Source organism: Salmo trutta, chromosome 20 (assembly GCF_901001165.1).
Source record: "Salmo trutta chromosome 20, fSalTru1.1, whole genome shotgun sequence".
Classification (NCBI taxonomy): domain Eukaryota; kingdom Metazoa; phylum Chordata; class Actinopteri; order Salmoniformes; family Salmonidae; genus Salmo; species Salmo trutta.
Window position 1 is genome coordinate 768,676 of NC_042976.1, and position 25,958 is coordinate 794,633.

General features: G+C 47.3%; 1 protein-coding gene across 4 annotated transcripts in view; it reads left to right on the forward strand.

Annotated features, from left to right (window-relative positions):
- The window catches only part of trpm2 (transient receptor potential cation channel, subfamily M, member 2), an 84,734-nt gene that overhangs the window by 29,293 nt on the left and 29,483 nt on the right, over positions 1 to 25,958 (forward strand). For 3 of the 4 annotated variants that reach the window (XM_029701946.1, XM_029701945.1, XM_029701948.1), the window contains 16 exons: positions 3,274 to 3,440; positions 4,340 to 4,520; positions 4,850 to 4,911; positions 5,268 to 5,468; positions 5,631 to 5,733; positions 7,052 to 7,173; positions 10,127 to 10,489; positions 11,886 to 12,053; positions 12,239 to 12,371; positions 20,325 to 20,470; positions 21,502 to 21,614; positions 22,003 to 22,107; positions 22,592 to 22,673; positions 22,792 to 22,941; positions 23,107 to 23,225; positions 23,863 to 23,995. In XM_029701946.1, the coding sequence (XP_029557806.1) occupies positions 3,274 to 3,440; positions 4,340 to 4,520; positions 4,850 to 4,911; positions 5,268 to 5,468; positions 5,631 to 5,733; positions 7,052 to 7,173; positions 10,127 to 10,489; positions 11,886 to 12,053; positions 12,239 to 12,371; positions 20,325 to 20,470; positions 21,502 to 21,614; positions 22,003 to 22,107; positions 22,592 to 22,673; positions 22,792 to 22,941; positions 23,107 to 23,225; positions 23,863 to 23,995 (2,348 nt within the window). Of the gene's footprint in view, positions 1 to 2,905; positions 2,945 to 3,273; positions 3,441 to 4,339; positions 4,521 to 4,849; positions 4,912 to 5,267; positions 5,469 to 5,630; positions 5,734 to 7,051; positions 7,174 to 10,126; positions 10,490 to 11,885; positions 12,054 to 12,238; positions 12,372 to 20,324; positions 20,471 to 21,501; positions 21,615 to 22,002; positions 22,108 to 22,591; positions 22,674 to 22,791; positions 22,942 to 23,106; positions 23,226 to 23,862; positions 23,996 to 25,958 lie in introns of all 4 variants that reach the window. The other variant, XM_029701947.1, reaches the window with a different exon arrangement.

Genomic DNA, 25,958 nt, shown 5'->3' on the forward strand with positions numbered 1-25,958 from the left:
ACTACAGGTACAGTACTGACCAGACTACAGGTACAGTACTGACCTGACTACAGGTACAGTACTGACCAGACTACAGGTACAGTACTGACCTGACTACAGGTACAGTACTGACCAGACTACAGGTACAGTACTGACCTGACTGACTGGCTCTAGACTACAGGTACAGTACTGACCTGACTACAGGTACAGTACTGACCAGACTACAGGTACAGTACTGACCAGACTACAGGTACAGTACTGACCAGACTACAGGTACAGTACTGACCTGACTACAGGTACAGTACTGACCTGACTACAGGTACAGTACTGACCAGACTACAGGTACAGTACTGACCAGACTACAGGTACAGTACTGACCTGACTAAAGGTACAGTACTGACCTGACTACAGGTACAAGATAGGTCCAGCAATATTTGATCGGAATTGTATTTAGTATAGGCCAAAGTAAGCCTTAAAGAAAATCGAAAACTTCACTGTATCCCTTACGTGTCGACCTCTTGGCCTTATAGATGCAGTAAGCCTGATCTTCCTGGTAGCAGACCTGTGGTCTGTTTTCTGTTGGTTTTGGGTGGCGAGTGCTGTTGTGTGTAGAATGTACCTGGTTTGAGCCCTGCTCTGGGCACACCTAGACAGAAGCTGTACTATTGCAGAAGCTGCTTGTGTTTTTTTGTAAGTACCTGTTGTCATGGCCTGTTGTCATGGCCTGTTGTCATGGCCTCTTTTAAAACAGCTGTCCCCATCTGAGGTAGCATCTTTAATAAGAGTCCCACCAGAGACATGTTAAAAAGGCTCACATTGTTTCTTTGGATCTTCATCTCATTATTGTAGATAGAGAACAACAACGGTGAATGGACACACCCCTGGGGCCCCCTGTGTTCAGGGCCACACCCCTGGGGCCCCCTGTGTTCAGGGCCACACCCCTGGGACCCCCTGTGTTCAGGGCCACACCCCTGGGGCCCCCTGTGTTCATGGTCAGTTCATCAGAGAGGGGACACACCCCTGGGGCCCCCTGTGTTCAGGGTCAGTTCATCAGAGAGGGTCACACCCCTGGGGCCCCCTGTGTTCAGGGCCACACCCCTGGGGCCCCCTGTGTTCAGGGTCAGTTCATCAGAGAGGGTCACACCCCTGGGGCCCCCTGTGTTCAGGGCCACACCCCTGGGGCCCCCTGTGTTCAGGGTCAGTTCATCAGAGAGGGTCACACCCCTGGGGCCCCCTGTGTTCAGGGTCAGTTCATCAGAGAGGGGACACACCCCTGGGGCCCCCTGTGTTCAGGGCCACAGCCCTGGGGCCCCCTGTGTTCAGGGTCAGTTCATCAGGGAGGGTCACACCCCTGGGGCCCCCTGTGTTCAGGGTCAGTTCATCAGAGAGGGGACACACCCCTGGGGCCCCCTGGGTTCAGGTTCAGTTCATCAGAGAGGAGAGGACACACCCCTGGGGCCCCCTGTGTTCAGGGCCACACTCCTAGGGCCCTCTGTGTTCAGGGTCAGTTCATCAGAGAGGGGACACAGCCCTGGGGCCCCCTGTGTTCAGGGTCAGTTCATCAGAGAGGGGACACACCCCTGGGGCCCCCTGTGTTCAGGGTCAGTTCATCAGAGAGGGGAAACAGCCCTGGGGCCCCTGTGTTCAGGGTCAGTTCATCAGAGAGGGGACACAGCCCTGGGGCCCCCTGTGTTCAGGGTCAGTTCATCAGAGAGGGGAAACAGCCCTGGGGCCCCTGTGTTCAGGGTCAGTTCATCAGAGAGGGGACACACCCCTGGGGCCCCCTGTGTTCAGGGCCACAGCCCTGGGGCCCCCTGTGTTCAGGGTCAGTTCATCAGGGAGGGTCACACCCCTGGGGCCCCCTGTGTTCAGGGTCAGTTCATCAGAGAGGGGACACAGCCCTGGGGCCCCCTGTGTTCAGGGTCAGTTCATCAGAGAGGGGACACACCCCTGGGGCCCCCTGTGTTCAGGGTCAGTTCATCAGAGAGGGGAAACAGCCCTGGGGCCCCTGTGTTCAGGGTCAGTTCATCAGAGAGGGGACACAGCCCTGGGGCCCCCTGTGTTCAGGGTCAGTTCATCAGAGAGGGGAAACAGCCCTGGGGCCCCTGTGTTCAGGGTCAGTTCATCAGAGAGGGGACACAGCCCTGGGGCCCCCTGTGTTCAGGGTCAGTTCATCAGAGAGGGGACACACCCCTGGGGCCCCCTGTGTTCAGGGCCACAGCCCTGGGGCCCCCTGTGTTCAGGGTCAGTTCATCAGGGAGGGTCACACCCCTGGGGCCCCCTGTGTTCAGGGTCAGTTCATCAGAGAGGGGACACACCCCTGGGGCCCCCTGGGTTCAGGTTCAGTTCATCAGAGAGGAGAGGACACACCCCTGGGGCCCCCTGTGTTCAGGGCCACACTCCTAGGGCCCTCTGTGTTCAGGGTCAGTTCATCAGAGAGGGGACACAGCCCTGGGGCCCCCTGTGTTCAGGGTCAGTTCATCAGAGAGGGGACACACCCCTGGGGCCCCCTGGGTTCAGGTTCAGTTCATCAGAGAGGAGAGGACACACCCCTGGGGCCCCCTGTGTTCAGGGCCACACTCCTAGGGCCCTCTGTGTTCAGGGTCAGTTCATCAGAGAGGAGAGGACACACCCTTTGTGGGCTGTCAATTGTAAAGTCCTTGATCCAACCTGCCAGGGCTCCGTTTACGTTCAGGTCCAGTAGTCATTTCAGCAGTGTGTGGATTTGCATTGTAATGAAAACTGAACTAAAATCAATAAATAAAATGTGGTGATATGATTTAGCATGTTGAAGGTGACTAGCCACCATGTTCCCCAAGGTAGCATCCTCAGTCCCTCTCTGTGACGATATGATTTAGAATGTTGAAGGTGACTAGCCACCATGTTCCCCAAGGTAGCATCCTCAGTCCCTCTCTGTGCCTTATAGGCAAACTGTAACGGGTCCAGATGATCTGCTATGGACAGGGTAAGGTGCTTACTAACAGATCACAGACCACAGACCATGACAACAAACCGTCTGTGGTCTGTTGTCATGGCCTGTGGTCTGTTGTCATGGTCTGTGGTCTGTTGTCATGGTCTGTGGTCTGTTGTCATGGTCTGTGGTCTGTTGTCATGGCCTGTTGTCTGTTGTCATGGCCTGTTGTCTGTTGTCATGGCCTGTGGTCTGTTGTCATGGCCTGTGGTCTGTTGTCATGGTCTGTGGTCTGTTGTTATGGTCTGTGGTCTGTTGTCATGGTCTGTGGTCTGTGCAGGAGCATGGTTAACCTGTAACTTGTTAACCTGTGTTCGCTATAGGTGCCTGGATCATTACAGGTGGCACCCATGCAGGTGTGATGAAGCATGTAGGCCGGGCGGTGAGGGAATACGTCCTCAGTAGTGGCTCTATGGAGAGGCAAATAGTGTCCATTGGAGTGGCGACCTGGGGAGCCATACACAACAGGAGACCCCTGGTACACCTTGAGGTAAGGACGAGAGAGAGAGAGAGATGAACTGGAGAGAAAGCTCTTTTTCTGATGGTCGCATCTCCCTGTCAGGAATGCCATGCCACAGATGTCCTTAGTTTGAAGACAGGTGTTTTCTCCATCTCTTTTTCTATCATACTCTAATTCCACTGATTTCAAAACTTGATCCTCCAGAAAGTGGAGAGCAACACTGATGCAGCTCCACTATACATTAAAAAGCCACGTTCTACAGGATTACCAACAGACTGACCAGCTCCAATAGACAGAAGCCCTCTATATGGCAGACCAATCCAAACTCATCTCTCGGCATGTCCAGCCCACTCATTATCTCAGCCAATCATATCTACTGGGTGAAATACCACAGTGTGACATCACAGCAGCAAGATGTGTGACCTGTTGCCACAAGAAAAGGGCAACCAGTGAAGAACAAACACCATTGTAAATACAACCCATATTTATGTTTATTTATTTTCCCTTTCGTACTTGAACTATTTTCTCATAATATGACATTTGTAATGTCTTTATTCTTTTGGAACTTTTGTGAGTGTAATGTTTACTGTACATTTTTTATTGTTTATTTCACTTTTGTTTATTATCTACTTCACTTTCTTTGGTAATGTTAACACATGTTTCCCATGCTAATAAAGCCCTCAAATTGAATTGAATTGAGTTATACAGCTGACGAGAGAGCAAGAGAATTGTAGAGATGCTCCCAAATCACTCTCTACCCTTCCTTTTAGGCCCTCACCCTTCGATGGTTAGAGCCACACAGACAATATGGTGGACACGTCAAGGGCTAAGAGGACAGACACACTGTCTGAGACAAGCTGTCTCCATGCAACCCTCCTCCTAAAACACCTCCCTTAACCCTAACCCCAAACCTCGACTGTACTCTCCAGGGCCGGTTCCCAGCCCACTACTCTCTGGACATGCAGTCCCAGGGTCACCTCTCCTGTCTGGACAACAACCACTCCCACTTCCTGCTGGTGGATGATGGAACACACGGACGCTACGGCGTCGAGATAGAACTACGCTCCCGACTAGAGAGACTCATCTCCCAGCAGCCTCTGGGAAACAGAGGTAAGACTAGAGGGGCTCTGGTTGTGATCAATATCTCTCTCTCTCTCTCTCTTTCTCTGTCTAATCTTTCTGTGCGTGTGTCCTTGTCAAAGAAACATGAGTCACAGAAACCCTTCGTCAGTAATTCGCAGTGCTGTCTACTGTCAGTCCCTCGTCCGTGTCTGTGTTTGTGTGACTCTGTCTATCAAATCAAATCAAATTTTTCACATGCGCCGAATACAACAGGTGTAGATCTTACCGTGAAATGCTTACTGACAAGCCCTTAACCAATACAGTTCAAGAAACAGAGTTAAGCTGAGTACCTTTGTCTGTCTGTCTGTCTCCTCCAGAGAGTGGAGTGAGGATCCCAGTAGTGTGTGTGGTGCTGAATGGAGGACCAGGCACTCTCAGTGTGAGTATCATCAGTGTGTGTGGTGCTGAATGGGGGTCCAGGTCAGTAGTTTAATCATTCCTTTAGTTTCTTCAGTGTATTCTTCTGACTGGATGGTCTTGTGCACGGGGTCAGTCCTGGATGGTCTTGTGCACTGAGTCAGTCCTGGGTCAGTCCTGGGTCAGTCCTGGATGGTCTCGTGCACTGGGTCAGTCCTGGATGGTCTCGTGCACTGGGTCAGTCCTGGATGGTCTCGTGCACTGGGTCAGTCCTGGATGGTCTTGTGCACTGGGTCAGTCCTGGGTCAGTCCTGGATGGTCTTGTGCAGTATGACCCTTGACCTCTCTTCTCACGCATCGCCCCACACCCCACCTCAGACCATCTACGGTGCCATGCGGAACAGGACTCCCTGTGTCGTCCTGGAGGGGTCAGGGAGACTTGCGGACGTCGTCGCCCATGTGGCTGGTCTCCCCGTTACCAAGGTTACCCTGTCTGTCATCCACCAGTTAATGAAACGGTTCTTCGGTCCGGAGTACGACTCCTTCACAGAGCTCGAGATCATAGAATGGACCAAGAAGGTAACACGGCCTCGTTAAACCAGCCTGATCTTGCGAGCTCACGTTCTAGAAAACGTGAGCTCAGAGGTCATTCTGGTTTCACAAGGTTAGTAAATACATGGAACTTCTTGTTAATAAAGTCAATACTTTATACTGTTGCTGAGTTTCAGTCCTTTATTCCAGATTCAGGACATCATCAGGACGCCTCAGCTACTGACAGTGTTCCGTATGAGTGAAGACAACCATGGTGACGTTGATGTGGCCATCCTCCAGGCGCTGCTCAAAGGTAACTACCAGGATAACAGGTTCTTCTGCTGAGTACCTGAGTAACATTACTAATGCTGAGTACCTGAGTAACATTACTAATGCTGAGTACCTCCGAATAACAGGTTATTCTGCTGAGCCTGCTGATTACCAGGCTGTCCCATATTACCAGGCTGTCCCATATTACCAGGCTGTCCCATATTACCAGGCTGTCCCATATTACCAGGCTGACCCATATTACCAGGCTAATGCAGGCTGTCCCATATTACCAGGCTGTCCCATATTACCAGGCTAATGCAGGCTGTCCCATATTACCAGGCTGTCCCATATTACCAGGCTGTCCCATATTACCAGGCTGACCCATATTACCAGGCTAATGCAGGCTGTCCCATATTACCAGGCTGTCCCATATTACCAGGCTGTCCCATATTACCAGGCTAATGCAGGCTGTCCCATATTACCAGGCTGTCCCATATTACCAGGCTAATGCAGGCTGTCCCATATTACCAGGCTGTCCCATATTATCAGGCTAATGCAGGCTGTCCCATATTACCAGGCTGTCCCATATTACCAGGCTGTCCCATATTACCAGGCTAATGCAGGCTGTCCCATATTACCAGGCTGTCCCATATTACCAGGCTAATGCAGGCTGTCCCATATTACCAGGCTGTCCCATATTACCAGGCTGTCCCATATTACCAGGCTAATGCAGGCTGTCCCATATTACCAGGCTGTCCCATATTACCAGGCTGTCCCATATTACCAGGCTGTCCCATATTACCAGGCTAATGCAGGCTGTCCCATATTACCAGGCTGTCCCATATTACCAGGCTAATGCAGGCTGTCCCATATACCAGGCTGTCCCATATTACCAGGCTGTCCCATATTACCAGGCTAATGCAGGCTGTCCCATATTACCAGGCTGTCCCATATTACCAGGCTAATGCAGGCTGTCCCATATTACCAGGCTGTCCCATATTACCAGGCTGTCCCATATTACCAGGCTGTCCCATATTACCAGGCTAATGCAGGCTGTCCCATATTACCAGACTGTCCCATATTACCAGGCTGTCCCATATTACCAGGCTGTCCCATATTACCAGGCTAATGCAGGCTGTCCCATATTCAGCTCTAAGCATGGGCATTACTGCTAAATGATGCAGAGTAAGTCACTTTCTAAATTCCACATTGGAAGAATGGTTTCCATATCAGTTTTTAAATGCATACGCAACCTGATCAGCAACTGGTTGGCTTAGTTATAAGGTCTAGAGGTCAGAGAAATACGACGTTTTAATCCAGGTTTATCTCTCTCTCTCTCTCTCCTCCTCCTCCCCTCCCAGCCAACAGGAGCAGTGAGTGTGTTGGGATGGAGCGCTGGGAGAGACAACTGGAGCTAGCCGTAGCCTGGAACAGAGTGGACATCGCTAAGACGGACATCTTCACTGAGGATAGCCAGTGGAAGGTAGGACCGGCGGAGGGGATTCCTTGTCTCATCACTCTCTATTGAATCCTCATGGTGGACCGGACACCTGTGTAATGGCTGTCGTGAGAGAGAGTAGACCAAGGTGCAGCGGAGTTAGTGTTCATCATAGAATATTAAATAGCAGAGAGAACACTATACGAAACAAAACAAGAAAACCGACAGCCAAACAGTCCTGTCAGGTGCAAACACTAACAGAAACAATTACCCACAAAACCCAAAGGAAAAACAGGCACTTATGTGTGACTCCCAATCAGCAACAACACTCTACAGCTGTGCCTGATTGGAAGCCACATGGCCAAAATCAATGAAACAAACCAACATAGAAAAATGCACATAGAACTCCCACCCAATGTAACACCCTGGCCTAACCAAAATAAAGAACAAAAAACCCCTCTCTATGGCCAGGGCGTTACAACCTGCAAGCTGGGTAGGTTAGTCAGGTGTTCGGTGTCCCCTCCAGCACATTGGTTCGGCTAACGTTCGGGCAGAGCAGTGTGTAAAAGAAGGAGTGAAGCTCTTCCAAGGCCTTTGGGGAGTTGTTGCAATGAGAGAAGGTCATAACTACACAATTGGATACCACGAAAGTGGGGCATCATTTGATCAAAAGAAGAAAAAAAAACCATTATATACACAGTTTTTATGCGAGTAAAGTCATACTGAATAAAATCACGACAGCTGTGATGGAAATAGGACGTTTCAGTACAATTGTGTAAATGCTGACAGGTCATTAGGTCATTCGACATGGTGGGATCTCTTTGTGTCACTTAACCAACAATGCAGTTTTAAGAAAATATCCCCCCCCCCAAAAAAGTAAGAGATAAGAATAACATATAATTAAAGAGCAGCAGTAAATAACAATAGCGGTGCTATATACAGGGTATTACGGTACAGAGTCAATGTGGAGGCTATATACAGGGTATTACGGTACAGAGTCAATGTGGCGGCTATATACAGGGTATTACGGTACAGAGTCAATGTGGAGGCTATATACACAGTGTTACGGTACAGAGTCAACGTGGAGGCTATATACAGGGGGTACCGGTACAGAGTCAATGTGGCGGCTATATACAGGGTATTACGGTACAGAGTCAATGTGGAGGCTATATACAGGGGGTACCGGTACAGAGTCAATGTGGAGGCTATATACAGGGGTACCGGTACAGAGTCAATGTGGAGTCTATATACAGGGGGTACCGGTACTGAGTCATTGTGGAGGCTATATACAGGGGTACCGGTACAGAGTCAATGTGGAGGCTATATACAGGGGGTACCGGTACAGAGTCAATGTGGAGGCTATATACAGGGGGTACCGGTACAGAGTCAATGTGGAGGCTATATACAGGGTATTACGGTACAGAGTCATTGTGGCGGCTATATACAGGGTATTACGGTACAGAGTCATTGTGGCGGCTATATACAGGGTATTACGGTACAGAGTCAATGTGGAGGCTATATACAGGTTATTACGGTACAGAGTCAATGTGGAGGCTATATACAGGGTGCTACGGTACAGAGTCAATGTGGAGGCTATATACAGGGGGTACCGGTACAGAGTCAATGTGGAGGCTATATACAGGGGGGTACCGGTACAGAGTCAATGTGGAGGCTATATACAGGGTATTACGGTACAGAGTCAATGTGGCGGCTATATACAGGGTATTACGGTACAGAATCAACGTGGAGGCTATATACAGGATATTACGGTACAGAGTCAATGTGGAGGCTATATACAGGGTGTTACGGTACAGAGTCAATGTGGAGGCTATATACAGGGGGTACCGGTACAGAGTCAATGTGGAGGCTATATACAGGTATTACGGTACAGAGTCAATGTGGAGGCTATATACAGGGGGTACCGGTACAGAGTCAATGTGGAGGCTATATACAGGGGGTACCGGTACAGAGTCAATGTGGAGGCTATATACAGGGTATTACGGTACAGAGTCAATGTGGCGGCTATATACAGGGTATTACGGTACAGAATCAACGTGGAGGCTATATACAGGGTATTACGGTACAGAGTCAATGTGGAGGCTATATACAGGGTGTTACGGTACAGAGTCAATGTGGAGGCTATATACAGGGGGTACCGGTACAGAGTCAATGTGGAGGCTATATACAGGGTATTACGGTACAGAGTCAATGTGGAGGCTATATACAGGGGGTACCGGTACAGAGTCAATGTGGAGGCTATATACAGGGGTACCGGTACAGAGTCAATGTGGAGGCTATATACAGGGGGTACCGGTACTGAGTCATTGTGGAGGCTATATACAGGGGGTACCGGTACAGAGTCAATGTGGAGGCTATATACAGGGGTACCGGTACAGAGTCAATGTGGAGGCTATATACAGGGGGTACCGGTACAGAGTCAATGTGGAGGCTATATACAGGGTATTACGGTACAGAGTCAATGTGGCGGCTATATACAGGGTATTACGGTACAGAGTCAATGTGGAGGCTATATACAGGGTATTACGTACAGAGTCAATGTGGAGGCTATATACAGGGTGTTACGGTACAAAGTCAATGTGGAGGCTATTTACAGGGTGTTACGGTACAGAGTCAATGTGGAGGCTATATACAGGGGGTACCGGTACAGAGTCAATGTGGAGGCTATATACAGGGGGTACCGGTACAGAGTCAATGTGGAGGCTATATACAGGGGGTACCGGTACAGAGTCAATGTGGAGACTATATACAGGGGGTTTCAGTACAGAGTCAATGTGGAGACTATATACAGGGGGCTTCAGTACAGAGTCAATGTGGAGGCTATATACAGGGTATTATGGTACAGAGTCAGTGTGGAGGCTATATACAGGGGGTACTGCTACAGAGTCAATGGTTATAGACAAAATGTAATATTTTAAAAGGTAATTCCAAGATTCCAGTATCATTATCATGTTGAAGAAATCCCTCTCCTCCTGTCCAGTCCAGTGACCTGCATCAGGCCATGTTCTCAGCCCTGCTGGGCCACAAACCCCAGTTTGTCCGGCTGCTCCTGGAGAACGGAGTGTGTCTGAAAGAGTTCCTGGGGGACCAGACCACTCTGTGTGACCTCTACACCCAGCTGCCCACTTCCTGCTTCTTCCTGCGCCGCCTGGCCAAGCGCATCCAGACCGAGAAGAGTCGACGGAGTCAGAACCTGAGTCCCCGGGGCGCCGCAGGGAGGACCATCTCTCTCAGTCACGTCTCGGATGAAATACGCCACCTACTGGGCAGTTTCACCCAGCCACTCTACCCCCTGCCTGGCCTGCACTCCACCAGGTACCCCAAGGAGGATGTCGCTGTCACAGTGAGTATCAGACAGCATCGCCATGGTCACAGAAGCAGTGGATCTGGTGTGGTGTCATAATATCGTGGTCAGTAGCAGCCAGCTAGATACATATATACCTTATAGAGACTATATGTCTCTGGTTTCTGTAGTTGTCAGCTAGATATATATATATAGTATATAGAGACTATAAGTCTCTGGCTTCTGTAGTTGCCAGCTAGATATACTATAAAGAGACATATAGTCCCAGAGTCATATAGACTCTGGTTTCTGTAGCAGCTAGCTAGATATATATATACTATATAGAGACTATATGTCTCTGGTTTCTGTAGCTGCCAGCTAGATATATATATACTATATAGAGACTATATGTCTCTGGTTTCTGTAGCTGCCAGCTAGATATACCTTATAGAGACTATATGTGACCCGATTCAGGAAACTAGGCGTATGTCGCAAGTCACGACTTCACAAGAGAGCCATTTGAAATGTTTTATTTATTTTTTATCAAAAATCGTTTTTTGGCAGAAATGCCTTCTGGAACATGTGAACTTTCATGTGCCTTAATAACAAACTTGTATGCCATCTGTAAATACGAATAAAATTGTTAAATTATGAGCCTTGTTGGTTTAGCCACAGAAAAAGACAACAACATTCCCACTAGTCATGATTGGCTGAGATAATGAGTGGGCTGGACATGCCGAGAGAAGAGTTCGGATTGGTCTGCCATGGAGAAGGCTTCTGTCTATTGGAGCTGGTCAGTCTGTTGGTAATCCTGTCGAACGTGGCTTTTTAAAATGTGTAGTGGAGCTGCATCAGTGTTGCTCTCCACTTTCTGGAGGATCGAGTTTTGAAATCAGTGGAATTAGAGTATCAAATCAAAATCAAATCACATTTATTTATAAAGCCCCTCTTACATCAGCTGATATCTCAAAGTGCTGTACAGAAACCCAGCCTAAAACCCCAAACAGCAAGCAATGCAGGTGTAGAAGCACGGATGATAGTATGATAGCTAAAGAGATGGAGAAAACACCTGTCTCCGGATTACATCTTCAAACTAAGGACAACCGTGGCATGGCATTCCAGACAGGGAGACGCGTTCATCATGTATCATGATGATGTATACGGGTAAGATAGTCTAACATTAGCTAGTTACATTTTCAGATATTAGATGTTTATAATTTTGACAAAATGGTTTCATTTCAAGCTAAAGCGTACTGTTAGCTAGCTAGCTAACGTTACCTGGCTGGCTCCCTAGCTAACGTTACCTGGCTGGCTCCCTAGCTAACGTTAAGTGTATGATGTTATTATTAGTATCCCAGAACCGTTTGTTTTGCTAGTTAGAGAGCCTAATGTTAGCTAGCTAACATTGAATCTGGTTGGTTAGCTCCCACTGACCCACCGATCTGTTCTGTGCTAGCTGCCACCCAAAGAGCAGCTGGAGCTCCAGGCCTTGCCAGACCCAGACAGTGGACCAGGGAGAGATACAGGAAGGGGAGAGGAGACTTTCAGAGACCCAGGCGGAGACCTTTTCCTCTGGGCCATCCTGCAGAACAAGAAAGAGCTAGCTGAGATCGCCTGGGAGCAGGTAGGTTAGGAACCAGTGCAGGGCAGTCTAAATATAGAACTGACTGTCTGGTGTAGTTATCTAGTTATCCCAAAGTATTAATTCTGCAGTTAAAGCAAAATGCTTGAAACAGACTAAATAAGAATATATGATTAGAAAATGAAAAAAACATTATTACTCTTAACATGTTTGTTTGTTGTGTGCAGTCCCGGGACTGCATGTCTGCGGCTCTGGCCGCTAGTAAGATCCTGAAGAAGCTGGCTGAGGAAGGAGCGGAAGAGGAGGATGAGGCGGAGGAGATGAGAGAACTGGCCAAACACTATGAGAGACACGCCATCGGTACAGTAGCCTACACACTAAGACATACTGTCCTTATTAACCATCAGAACAGTAGCCTACACACTAATATATACTGTCCTTATTAACCATCGGTACAGTAGCCTACACACTAAGACATACTGTCCTTATTAACTATCGCCCCAGTCTGAGGTCCTGAGCGCTCTGGAGCAGGTTTTCATCATGGATCTCTCTGTACTTTGCTACGTTCATCTTTCCCTTGATCCTGACTAGTCTCCCAGTCCCTGCAGCTGAAAAACGTCCCTACAGCATGATGCTGCCACCACCATGCTTCACAGTAGGAATGGTGCCAGGTTTCTTCCGGATGTGACGCTTGGCATTCAGGCCAAAGAGTTCAATCTTGGCGTCATCAGACCAGAGAATCTTGCTTCTTATGGTCTGTCATGTGCCTTTTACTGAGGAATGGCTTCCGTTTGGCCACTCTACCATAAAGTCCTGATTGTTGGAGTGCTGCAGAGATGGTTTTCCTTCTGAAAGGTTCTCCCATCTCCACAGAGGAACTCTGGAGCTCTGTCAGAGTGAGGTTCTTGGTGTCACCTCCCTGACCAAGGCCCTTCTCTCAATGCTGCATAGTTGTTTTGGTACTCTTCCCCAGATCTGTACCTTAACACAATCCTGTCTCGAAGCTCTACGGACAATTCCTCATGGCTTGGTTTTTGCTCTGGCATGCACTGTCAACTGTAGGACCTTATATAGACAGGTGTTGTAATGCGGGTTGTATAAAGGGGACCAAGGCACAGCTCATATTTACTTTTAATGAATATACTTTAACAAAACAACCGAAAACAGTTCCGTCAGGTAACATACACTAAACAGAAAACAACTACCCACAAAACCCAGGAAGAAAAACCCCTACTTAAATATGATCTCTAATCAGAGGCAACGAGGATCAGCTGCCTTCAATTAGAGATCAACCCAAACAATCCCAACATAGAAATAGAAAAACTAGAACTTAAACATAGAAATAGAAAACATAGAACAACCCAAAACACCCCCTGTCACGCCCTGACCTACTCTAAAATAGAAAATTACATCTTACTAGGGTCAGGACGTGACAGATGTGTGCCTTTCTAAATCATGTCCAATCAATTGAATTTACCACAGGTGGACTCCAATCAAGTTGTAGAAACATCTCAAGGATGAACAATGGAAAGAGGATGCACCTGAGCTCAATTTCGAGTCTCATAGCAAAAAAGTTCACAAAATACATAACAATTATTTTAAGAATTATAGATACAGAACTCCTTTATGCAATCGCAGTGTCAGATTTTAAAATAGCTTTTCGGCGAAAGCACATTTTGCAATATTCTGAGTAGATAGCCCGGCCATCACGGCTAGCTAATTTGACACTCACCAAGTTTGGCCCTCACCAAACTCAGATTTACTATAACAAAAATTGGATTACCTTTGCTGTTTTTTGTCAGAATGCACTCCCAGGACTTCTACTTCAACAACAAATGTTGTTTTGGTTCGTGCGTTCAGGTCAGTATCCGAAGGGTGACGCGCGAGCGCATTTCGTGACAAAACATTTCTAAATATTCCATTACCGTACTCAGAAGCATGTCAAACGCTGTTTAAAATCAATTTTTATGCGATTTTTCTCGTAAAATAGCGATAATATTCCAACCGGGCGACGTTGTATTCATTCAAAGAGAGAAAGAAAAACATGGAGAATTCACATGAATGCGCATCTCCAGTGTCACTGTTCTCAGCCTGACCACTCACAAAATCTCCTGCTGTTCTTCGCCCAGAGACAGGAGACACGTCATTCCACTTTCTGGCGCCTTCTGAGAGCCAATGGAAGCCTTAGAAAATGTCACGTTACAGCAGAGATGCTGTATATTCGATAGAGATGCCGCAGAAGGAGAACAAATTGTCAGACAGGGCACTTCCTGTATGGAATCTTCTCAGGTTTTGGCCTGCCTTATGAGTTCTGTTATACTCACAGACACCATTCAAACAGTTTTAGAAACTTTTCTATCCAAATCTACTAATTATATGCATATTCTCATTTCTGGGCAAGAGTAGTAACCAGTTTAAATGGGGTACGTTTTTTTATCCGGCCGTGCAAATACTGTCCCCTAGCCCCAACAGGTTAACATACTGTCACGTCCTGACCAGTATAGAGTATATTTGGTTATTGTAGTTTGGTCAGGACGTGGCAGAGGGGAGTTGATGTATGTTTATGGGGTTTGTCACTGGTCTATGTCTGGTTTTCTATGTCTAGTTAATTGGGGTTGGACTCTCAAATGAAGGCAGGTGTGTTGAGTTGCCTTTGATTGGGAGTCCTATATAGTGGGGTGTGTTTGTCTTTGTGTTTCGTGGGTAGTTGTATTTTGCACTGCGTTATTTATGCCTGTAGAACTGTCACTAGTCTTATTTCGTTTTCTTGTTTTTCCTCTGTGTTCACATTCGTTTAATAAATTAAGATGATGAGCACTAACTCCGCTGCGTATTGGTCCACTTTCTCCGACGACGATTTCGCTATATCGTCTGACGACGAAGAAAGCTGTGACAGAACTACCCACCACAACAGGACCAAGCAGCATAGAAAAGAGCGGGACGCCGAATTTATGGATTATTCTGAAAGGTGGACTTGGGAAGAGATACTGGCCGGAGTGGGCCCGTGGAAGAAGGCTGGGGTGGAACAGGAATGCTACGTTGGGACACGTCTGGCTAGGAAGCCGGAGAGGCACCCCCAATAATTTTTTTTGGGGGGGACACACGGGTAGTTTGGCTGGGCGTAGGAAGAGCCATAAGCCAGCTACCCGTGAGTGCAGGAAGGGGCGAAGAAGGTGGAGAGCACCGTGTTTCGCCGAGGTGCGCACTATAGCGCTCATATGCACACACAGCCCAGTCCGCCCTGTACCAGCACCCCGCTTGTGCAGGGCTACGAGTTCAATCCAGCCAGGACGGGTTGTGCAGGCGGTGCGATCACGGCCACCTGTGCGCCTCCATGGCCCAGTCTTTCCGGTTCCTGCCTCTCGGAGTATCCCGGAAGTGAGTACTCCCAGTCTAGCACGACCAGTACCAGCAACCCGGACCAAGCTTCCCAATAGTCAGCCTAGTCCTGTTCAGCCTGTTCCCGCTCCCCGCACTAGCCCTAAGGTGCGTGTGCCCAGACTGGCACATACAGTACCAGCCCCACGCATCAGGCATCTAGTGCGTCAGCCCAGCCTTGCCAGTCTGGTGCCGCCAGAGCCGCTCGCCAGTCAGGAGTCGCCAGAGCCGCCCGCCAGTCAGGAGTCGCCAGAGCCGCCCGCCAGTCAGGAGTCGCCAGAGCCGCCCGCCAGTCAGGAGTCGCCAGAGCCGCCCGCCAGTCAGGAGTCGCCAGAGCCGCCCGCCAGTCAGGAGTCGCCAGAGCCGCCCGCCAGTCAGGAGTCGCCAGAGCCGCCCGCCAGTCAGGAGTCGCCAGAGCCGCCCGCCAGTCAGGAGTCGCCAGAGCCGCCCGCTAGTCAGAAGCCGCCAGAGTGGCCCGTCTACCCGGAGCCGCCAGAGTGGCCCGTCTGCCCGGAGCCGCCAGAGTGGCCCGTCTGCCCGGAGCCGCCAGAGTGGCCCGTCTGCCCGGAGCCGCCAGAGTGGCCCGTCTGCCCGGAGCCGCCAGAGTGGCCCGTCTGCCCGGAGCCGCCAGAGTGGCCCGTCTGCGCCGGATCCGCCAGGGTGGCCCGCCGCACCGAATCCGCCAGAGTAGCCCGCCGCGCAGGATCTGCCAGAGTGGCCTGCCGCGCAGCAAGGATCGCCCGCCAGCCGGGCGCAGCCAGAGACACCCGCCAGCCGGTCGCGGCAAGAGTCGCCCGCCAGTCGGGGGAAGTTAGGGGCACTACTTAAGTGGACTGCGTCAGGGATGGAGCAGAGTCCACGTCCCGCACCTGAGCCGCCTCCCAGATAGGTGGGTTGGGGAGGGGAGTGTAGCACTGTGTCGTCGTTGACGGCAGCCACCCTCCCTTCCATCCCTTTTGGTTTAGGGGATTTTGTTGTTGTTGTTGTTTTTTTTTCTGTGTTTTGTGTAGGTGCATTCCGGGGTCTGCACCTTTGAGGGGGGGTACTGTCACGTCCTGACCATTATAGAGTATATTTGGTTATTGTAGTTTGGTCAGGACGTGGCAGAGGGGAGTTGATGTATGTTTATGGGGTTTGTCACTGGTCTATGGTTTTCTATGTCTAGTTAATTGGGGTTGGACTCTCAATTGAAGGCAGGTGTGTTGAGTTGCCTTTGATTGGGAGTCCTATATAGTGGGGTGTGTTTGTCTTTGTGTTTCGTGGGTAGTTGTATTTTGTACTCCGTTATTTATGCCTGTAGAACTGTCACTAGTCTTATTTCGTTTTCTTGTTTTTCCTCTGTGTTCACATTTGTTTAATAAATTAAGATGATGAGCACTAACTCCGCTGCGTATTGGTCCACTTTCTCCGATGCCGATTTCGCTATATCGTCTGACGACGAAGAAAGCTGTGACACATACAATATATTAATCTTACAATTTTAGTATTAACTTTCTCAATACGATTATAATTACAGATCAGTATCTCAATGCATTCTTAGTCTAAATTACTATAAATTTAGCACAATCAACCTGATAATTTTAGACAAGTCTAAATCAATTACGGGCACAGTTGACCAATCCCCCATTTCCCCAGCACTTAATCTTCTGGCATCTAATATTGTCTGCTACAGATAGCTTCACAATTCCAAGTGGATGGCCCATGATAATGTACCAATTTCAGTGTCTCATCTGGCCCGCCATCACCTTTACCACCCATTATATCTTGTCCATTTGCCAACCAGTATACCAGCAACATGAGATAAGTTTTGGAACGGATCTCTCTCCATGCTCACTCCACATGGACTCCTGTCGCACTCCTGAGAGAAAAGGCAGTTGATATGTTCGACTGGATGCTGTGTACAGGTTGCTGGGTCAGACTGAGATCTCTAGATAGAAGTCATACAGGACAGGGCCGTATTGAACGCCATTTCTTCAGCCGGTTAGAGGGGGTTTTGAGGTCCACACCGTTTGGTCAAATTGTCCCTTCCATGCATCTACATACCATCTGTAGTCAACTTCGCCATTATCTCGAAAGAGGACAGATCAGAACAACAGTTTAGTTCAGATCATTTATGATTCAGGAAATCCAGACCAGCATTGACTGTATGACAAATTCTTACTTTTACCAATATTCTTAATACAAATTTCTAAGAGAAATGTCAAAGAAAATAACATCACATTCTGTTGAAACTGTTTCCAAATTGGCCTATACTCCACTATCACACTGTCAACCTCATCGCAGAGTCACAGGGTCAGGAAGTAGAGGGCCAATCCTTAGGGAGTAATCCCGATCATCCAGCAGACCCAATCTGGTGAGATTTGTATAGAAACAAAACAGAACAAACAACAATACACTCCTTCATACATCATTCGATACACTCCTACGTATCACTCAATACGCTTCTACATATCACTTGAGGTGTGTAAGCTTCAATCCAAAACCTCAAAGGACTGGTAATTCCCCCATTTTGACACGACTCACAACATGATTAATGTGTAAAAAAAAATAACAACACTGCAAATCAAATTAGAATTACTACCATTACCTCTCTGGGCTAGGTGGCACCAAATCGTCCCACCTACGTAACAGCCAGTTGAATCCTGTGGCGCGATTTTCAAAACCTTGCTATTACTTCAATTTCTCAAACATATGACTATTTTACAGCTATTTAAAGACAAGACTCTCGTTAATCTAACCACACTGTCCGATTTCAAAAAGGCTTTACAACGAAAGCAAAACATTAGATTATGTCAGCAGAGTACCCAGCCAGAAATAATCAGACACCCATTTTTCAAGCTAGCATATAATGTCACAAAAACCCAGAAGACAGCTAAATGCAGCACTAACCTTTGATGATCTTCATCAGATGACACACCTAGGACATTATGTTATACAATACATGCATGTCTGTTCAATCAAGTTCATATTTATATCAAAAAACAGCTTTTTACATTAGCATGTGACGTTCAGAAAAAGCATACCCCCCGCAAACTTCCTGGGAATTTACTAACAATTTACTAAATTACTCACGATAAACGTTCACAAAAAGCATAACAATTATTTTAAGAATTATAGATACAGAACTCCTCTATGCACTCGATATGTCCAATTTTAAAATAGCTTTTTGGATGAAGCACATTTTGCAATATTCTAAGTACATAGCCCAGCTATCACGGGCTAGCTATTTAGACACCCGGCAAGTTTAGCCTTCACCAAAATCATATTTACTATAAGAAAAATGGTCTTACCTTTCCTGTTCTTCGTCAGAATGCACTCCCAGGACTTCTACTTCAATAACAAATGTAGGTTTGGTCCCAAATAATCCATCGTTATGTTCCATCAGCGACGTTTTGTTCGTGAGTTCTAGACACTATCCCAATGGTAAATCACGGTCGTGCGCATGGCGCATAACGTGACAAAAAAATTCTAAATATTCCATTACCGTACTTCGAAGCATGTCAACCGCTGTTTAAAATCAATTTTTATGCAATTTATCTCGTAGAAAAGCGATAATATTCCGACCTGGAATCTGCCTGTCTGTAAATAGAGGGAAAAACAGAAAGGCGGGGTCGGGCAGTGCCCGCGCCTAAGCCCTTTGTCCTCTGATAGACCACTTAGCAAAAGCGCTCGTGTGTTTCAGCCAGGGCTTTGAATTACGTCATTCAGGTTTTTCCCGGGCTCTGAGAGCCCATTGGAGACGTGGGAAGTGTCACGTAACAGCAGAGATCCTGAGTTTTTGGAAGAGATGTCAAAGAAAGCAAATAAATGGTCAGACAGGCCACTTCCTGTAAAGGAATCTCTCAGGTTTTTGCCTGCCAAATGAGTTCTGTTATACTCACAGACACCATTCAAACAGTTTTAGAAACTTTAGGGTGTTTTCTATCCATATATAATAAGTATATGCATATTCTAGTTACTGGGTAGGATTAGTAACCAGATTAAATCGGGTACGTTTTTTATCCGGCCGTGTAAATACTGCCCCCTAGCCCCAACAGGTTAATAACTCCATAAAGAAAGAAAATGGTACCCATAACTTGATTCAAGGAATAGAAAAATAAACTAGAGACAGGTCTATCCTTCTCGTGGTCCGAATCACACATATAACTATTAATTATAAACTTCTCAGAAATGATCAGTATTACAAATAAGCTTTAAATCAGTATTACAGATGAGCTTTAAATCAGTATTACAGATGAGCTTCAAATCAGTATTACAGATGAGCTTCAAATCAGTATTACAAATAATCTTTAAATCATCATCCGATGTCTCTTAGTCTCTCAGCTTTGCAGTGAGGCTGATCAAACCACACTAGAAAGTCAGGACAGAGGTCAGAGGTCATTAAAACCCTTCAAATAAATGTTTCTTTCTCTATTTGACTAATTATTTACAAACAGTCAAACATTTCATACATTCTGTACCCCAGGTTACAGTAAGTTTCTTCAGTACATTTTTTATCGAAACAATTCACATGTTCATTTAAAACTCAGAAAAAACTTCCATAAAACCCCTTAAATTATGCCCTTACCCAAAGAAATGTTTTGGGGGGCTCTATGCAACACCCTTAAACAATTCCCTTATTTAAGGGAAATGTATTCCTTAAGGTAAACTCTGAAGGGAAACTTAAGATGTTTTATGCAACCGGGCCCTGCACTTGAATATAAATTGTACCGGCACCAAAAATTAGTACTGACATCTATTTCAGTCCAAGTCAAGCACTGGAAATTAATGAGCAGACTTTGTTATTTTACAAATTAGTCTCCCATCTGTCAGTCCTGTTATCTTGTGGTGAGACTGAGTGACCAAGTCCTGTCTCTCTTAGGTGTGTTCAGTGAGTGTTCTTGTACTGTCTGTCAGGTGTGTTCAGTGTGTGTGTGTGTGTGTGTGTTGTCTCAGGTGTGTTCAGTGAGTGCCACTGTTGTGATGAGGAGCGTGCCCAGAGGTTGCTAATCCGGGTCTCTTCATCCTGGGGTCAAACCACTTGTCTGAGGCTGGCTCTGGAGGCTGATGACAAGAGCTTTGTTGCTCACTCTGGGGTTCAGGTAGGTCAAATGTCATTCTGGGGTTCAGGTAAGTCCAGTTATATTATCACTACCCTTTTGAATTGTATTTAATTAATCACACTTCTGGCAAATATTTTCCTTACACTGCCTTTCTTCTTGTGAGATCTAGTGGAGTAGTAGTGGATTAAACTGTAGCAGGTGTTCCCTTATGTGTGTTGTGTAGCACTGTGTCTGTGATTGGTCCTGAGTCGTTTGTTCTGTCTCCCCCAGGCTCTCCTGATCCAGAACTGGTCCCGAGTCGTCTGTTCTGTCTCCCCCAGGCTCTCCTGATCCAGATCTGGTCCCGAGTCGTCTGTTCTGTCTCCCCCAGGCTCTCCTGATCCAGAACTGGTCCCAAGTCGTCTGTTTTGTCTCCCCCAGGCTCTCCTGATCCAGATCTGGTCCCGAGTCGTCTGTTCTGTCTCCCCCAGGCTCTCCTGATCCAGATCTGGTCCTGAGTCGTCTGTTCTGTCTCCCCCAGGCTATCTTGATCCAGAACTGGTCCCGAGTCGTCTGTTCTGTCTCCCCCAGGTTCTCCTGATCCAGATCTGGTCCTGAGTCGTCTGTTCTGTCTCCCCCAGGCTCTCCTGATCCAGATCTGGTCCCGAGTCGTCTGTTCTGTCTCCCTCAGGCTCTCCTGACCCAGATCTGGTCTTGAGTCTTCCATTCTGTCTCCCCCAGGCTCTCCTGATCCAGATCTGGTCCCGAGTCGTCTGTTCTGTCTCCCCCAGGCTCTCCTGATCCAGATCTGGTCCCGAGTCGTCTGTTCTGTCTCCCCCAGGCTCTCCTGATCCAGATCTGGTCCCGAGTCGTCTGTTCTGTCTCCCCCAGGCTATCTTGATCCAGAACTGGTCCCGAGTCGTCTGTTCTGTCTCCCCCAGGTTCTCCTGATCCAGATCTGGTCCTGAGTCGTCTGTTCTGTCTCCCCCAGGCTCTCCTGATCCAGATCTGGTCCCGAGTCGTCTGTTCTGTCTCCCTCAGGCTATCCTGATCCAGATCTGGTCTTGAGTCTTCCGTTCTGTTTCCCCCAGGCTCTCCTGACCCAGATCTGGTGTGGGGAGCTGGCGGCGGACAATCCTCTGTGGAGGGTGCTGCTATGTATGCTGTTCTTCCCTCTCATTTACACTGGCTTCCTGGGATTCAGGTAACTAACCTCTGATCCCTAACCTTGCCCCTAAGCCCTAACCTCTATCCCTGGCCCCTAACCCCTAACCGTGGCCCCTAACCATGTCCCCTAACCCCGCCTCTAACCCCTAACTCTGTCCCCTAACCCTTCTGTGAAGGGTGCTGCTCTGTGCTGTTCTTCCTGCTCATCTACACTGGCTTCCTGGGATTCAAGTAGGTACTGCTGGCCACAGCTCTGTAACAATGTAGTGGTTTACCAGATATAGGAGGACAGAGTCTGGGTGAGGAGAGAGAATGTCGTAAAACCTCATGCTCACCACATGGTGGCAGCAACACCCAATGGTAGAAGACTGAACTGCCATCTTGCTCACTCAGGGAAGTGAGTAATATCCTCTCTAATCCCCCAGGCGTGATGAGTCCATCCAGAGAGAGTCAGAGAGGAGCGCTGAGCTGCTCACCATGGAGTCATTAACAGGAAGCCAGGCCTGCACCAGGAGGAAGCCTCCTGTTCAGTGAGTCTGATTATACTCTGAGAGTCTGTCCCAGATGGCCACTTATTCCCTATAAAAGTAGACTGAGGGTGTGTCCCAGATGTCCCCCTATAAAAGTAGACTGAGAGTCTGTCCCAGATGGCCCCCTATTCCCTATAAAAGTAGACTGAGGATGTGTCCCAGATGGCCCTCTATTCCCTATAAAAGTAGACTGAGGATGTGTCCCAAATGGCCCTCTATTCCCTATAAAAGTAGACTGAGAGTCTGTCCCAGATGGCCCCCTATTCCCTATAAAAGTAGACTGAGGGTGTGTCCCAGATAGCCCCCTATTCCCTATGAAAGTAGACTGAGAGTCTGTCCCAGATGGCCCCCTATTCCCTATGAAAGTAGTGCACTAGAAGGACAAAGGGTGACATTTCTGATGCATTGATTTACATTCTTCAGCTATAAACACTTACCTGACACCTTTCTCCTGACCTCTCACCCTTGCCGTCTGCCCCCTCAGTGACCTCCCTGCCAGGATCCCTCTGGGTCTGAAGCCGTTGACAGTCTCCACCCGGCTGGTCAGCCTCTTCACCTCTCCTCAGGTAAACCCTTACCCAACCCCTCACCCTTGATCTCTGTTGACCTCTCCCCAGGGGAAGTTCAACTGTTGCTGTTAACCCTTACCTGACCCCTAACCTCTGTTGACCTCTCCCCATACAGGTGAAGTTCTACTGGAACATCTTGTCCTACTTCAGCTTCCTGCTGCTGTTCTCTGTGGTGCTGATGATCGACTTCCAGGCCACGCCCTCCTGGAGGGAGGGGCTTCTCTATGTCTGGCTCATCTCATTGGTCTGTGAGGAGGTCCGACAGGTGAGACACCTTGTCCTGTGCACACGCTCACGCACACACACACACACACACACACACACACACACATCCTATTCTACTTAAAGTCAAAATAGATTGGCCAAACGAGTATGACGTTAGAAGATGGATGTGTCTACAGTATTAACTATGTGTTGTTTGTGCCCTCAGCTGTTCCATGACCCAGATGGGTTTGGGTTCCGTAAGAAGGCTGATATGTACATTAATGACATGTGGAACATTCTAGACTTTCTGTCCATTCTGCTGTTCATCATCGGCCTGGCCTTCAGGTGAGCTGCCTCCTCTTCCTCATTTTCTTCTTCCTCTAACGCTCGCTAACGTTAAAGATGGACTCCGCTGTAGGGAACGCTAGTTAGCGTTAAAGATAGACTCCGCTGTAGGGAACGCTAGTTAGCGTTAAAGATAGACTCCACTGTAGGGAACGCTAGCTAACGTTAAAGCTGGACTGCGCTGTAGGGAACGGTATTTACCGTTAAAGATAGACTCCGCTGTAGGGAACGCTAGTTAGCGTTAAAGATGGACTCCACTGTAGGGAACGGTAGTTAGCATTAAAGATGGACTCCGCTGTAGGGAACGCTAGTTAGCGTTAAAGATGGACTCCGCTGTAGGGAACGCTAGTTAGCGTTAAAGCTGGACTGCGCTGTAGGGAACGCTATTTAGCGTTAAAGCTGGACTGCGCTGTGGGGAACGCTATTTAGCGTTAAAGCTGGACTGCGCTGTGGGGAACGCTATTTAGCGTTAAAGCTGGACTGCGCTGTGGGGAAACAGCTTCATATGCTGTTGTTTGCGCAGTAGAAATGTAATACAGCAAATGGCCGTGGCAGTTTCACCTTAATGATTCCAGCGTTAATGTCTATCACGAGAGATGATCTCATACTATTGATCTACTGTATATTTCACTTGCAGACTGACCACCAGGTTGTTCTACGCAGGGAAGGTCATCCTGTGTATCGACTTCATCATCTTCTGTCTTCGTCTCATGGCCATCTTCATCATCAGTAAAACTCTGGGCCCCAAGATCATCATCGTCAGGAGAATGGTGAGAGGATGGATTGATACACATTAACTTCATGTTATTGTGTCTAGACTATTGTGAACAAATCAACTGTAGTCGTGTAAAAATGTTGAATATCAACAAACTACGTTAGGCTTTATAAAGCTAACACAAGTTATGTGAATATATGATATGATTCATAATGCATTGAAATGAATAAACTAGCTTGCGAGTCTCAGCATCACCACTCGTTACTTTAATTACACACGTTCTAAGATACTTTGTGGTTATTACAAAATATTCCAAGTCTACAGTGTCTATCAACTTAATAAGACTTACTTGTTTATACATGTCTTTCAGAATAATTTCACAAAGTGAAAACTATCTGCATCTAACACACAGGAGGCTTGTTTACAAGTTCTCCAAGTAGCAGAGAATTCACTGCCCTTTCAAATAGTTACCACAGCCACAAAGTCAAAATCAGCTATTCCTTAAAAATTAAAGAAAACAAAAAATGAGCTTTTTGTTCTTAGTTTAAGGCTACGGTTAGGCATAAGGTTAGCAGTGTGTTTTTTGTGAGGGGGGTTTTAGTATTTTTTGTATTCTTCTGAAATCAAACAGGGAGTCACATTGAGATTAAAAACTATTTTGCAAGAGAGCTGTAACGGATTGGCAGTCGTGGTGAAGGAATGAGGCACAGGAAGCAGCGAGCACAGGGTAGTGGCGTATTTAATGTACACTCACTCATCAAACAAAATACTCCCAAACACAGGGGAGAAAGTACACACGGCGTAAAATAGCGCCGACACGAACATGAACCGTCACAATAGAAATAATCCCGCACAACACGGAAGCGGACCAGCTCACATAAATAGCCCCGCTAATTAACCAAACTAACACAGGTGCACAAAACCAAAAAGGGAAAACCAAAAAGGGAATCAGTGGTAGCTAATAGGCCGGTGACAACAACCGCCGAGCGCCACCCGAGCAGGAGGGGGCGCCACCGTCGGTGGGAATCGTGACAAGAGCTCTGTACACATTACAATAAAAACTGAATATTAAAACGACATACACATGTGGATAAAGCAATACAATTCTGCACAATAAAAAAATAATTAATAATATAAAATAAACATTTAATGAAATCAATCCCATTCAACTACATAGAGGTCCTCAATCAATCATTTAAACTGCCTGAGAGACACCAGCACATCTAACTGCAGTGAACTCTGCAGATTGTTCCATAAATTAGGGGCATAAAAACAAAACGCAGATTTTCCCAAATCTGTGGAGACTGGAGGGATCTCTAGTGCTATCCATTCCTGTGAATGGGTTTGGTAATTTAGGATTCTTATCTTAATGAATGATGTTACATATAGAGGGAGTTTCTGTCAGATTGCTTTGTAAATAAATAAAAGAAAGCAGCTCTCTTCTTACAGACAGAGAGGTCCATCCCACATTTTATACAGACTACAATGATGAGTCCTAAAATTGTCCCCTGTGATAAAATGTAATGCTGAATGGTAGACTGCGTCAAAGGGTTTTAGGTTGCTGCATGCATGTAAACAATACCACCAAAATCCAATACAGGGAGAAGCGTGATTTGAACAATCTTTCTCCTATTTTTAATACTAACACGGAAACCAAACCGGCTGCGCGCGTGCACCATCGTGCGCCCTTGTGCATACATTTATTTTGTCCCCCTACACTAAACGCGATCACGACACGCAGGTTAAAATATCAAAGCAAACTCTGAACCAATTACATTCATTTGGGGACAAGTCAAAAAGCATTAAACATTTATTTGTCCTGGGATATAAACATTGAGTTGTTATTTTACCTGAAATGCACAAGGTCCTCTACTCCGCCAATTAATCGACACATAAAACGGTCAACCGAATTGTTTCTTGTCATCTCTCCTCCTTCCAGGATTTTTCATCTTTGTCCTTGATTGGTGATTGGCATCTATACTTTCATAGTATTACTACGACGACCGGCAACAACACAG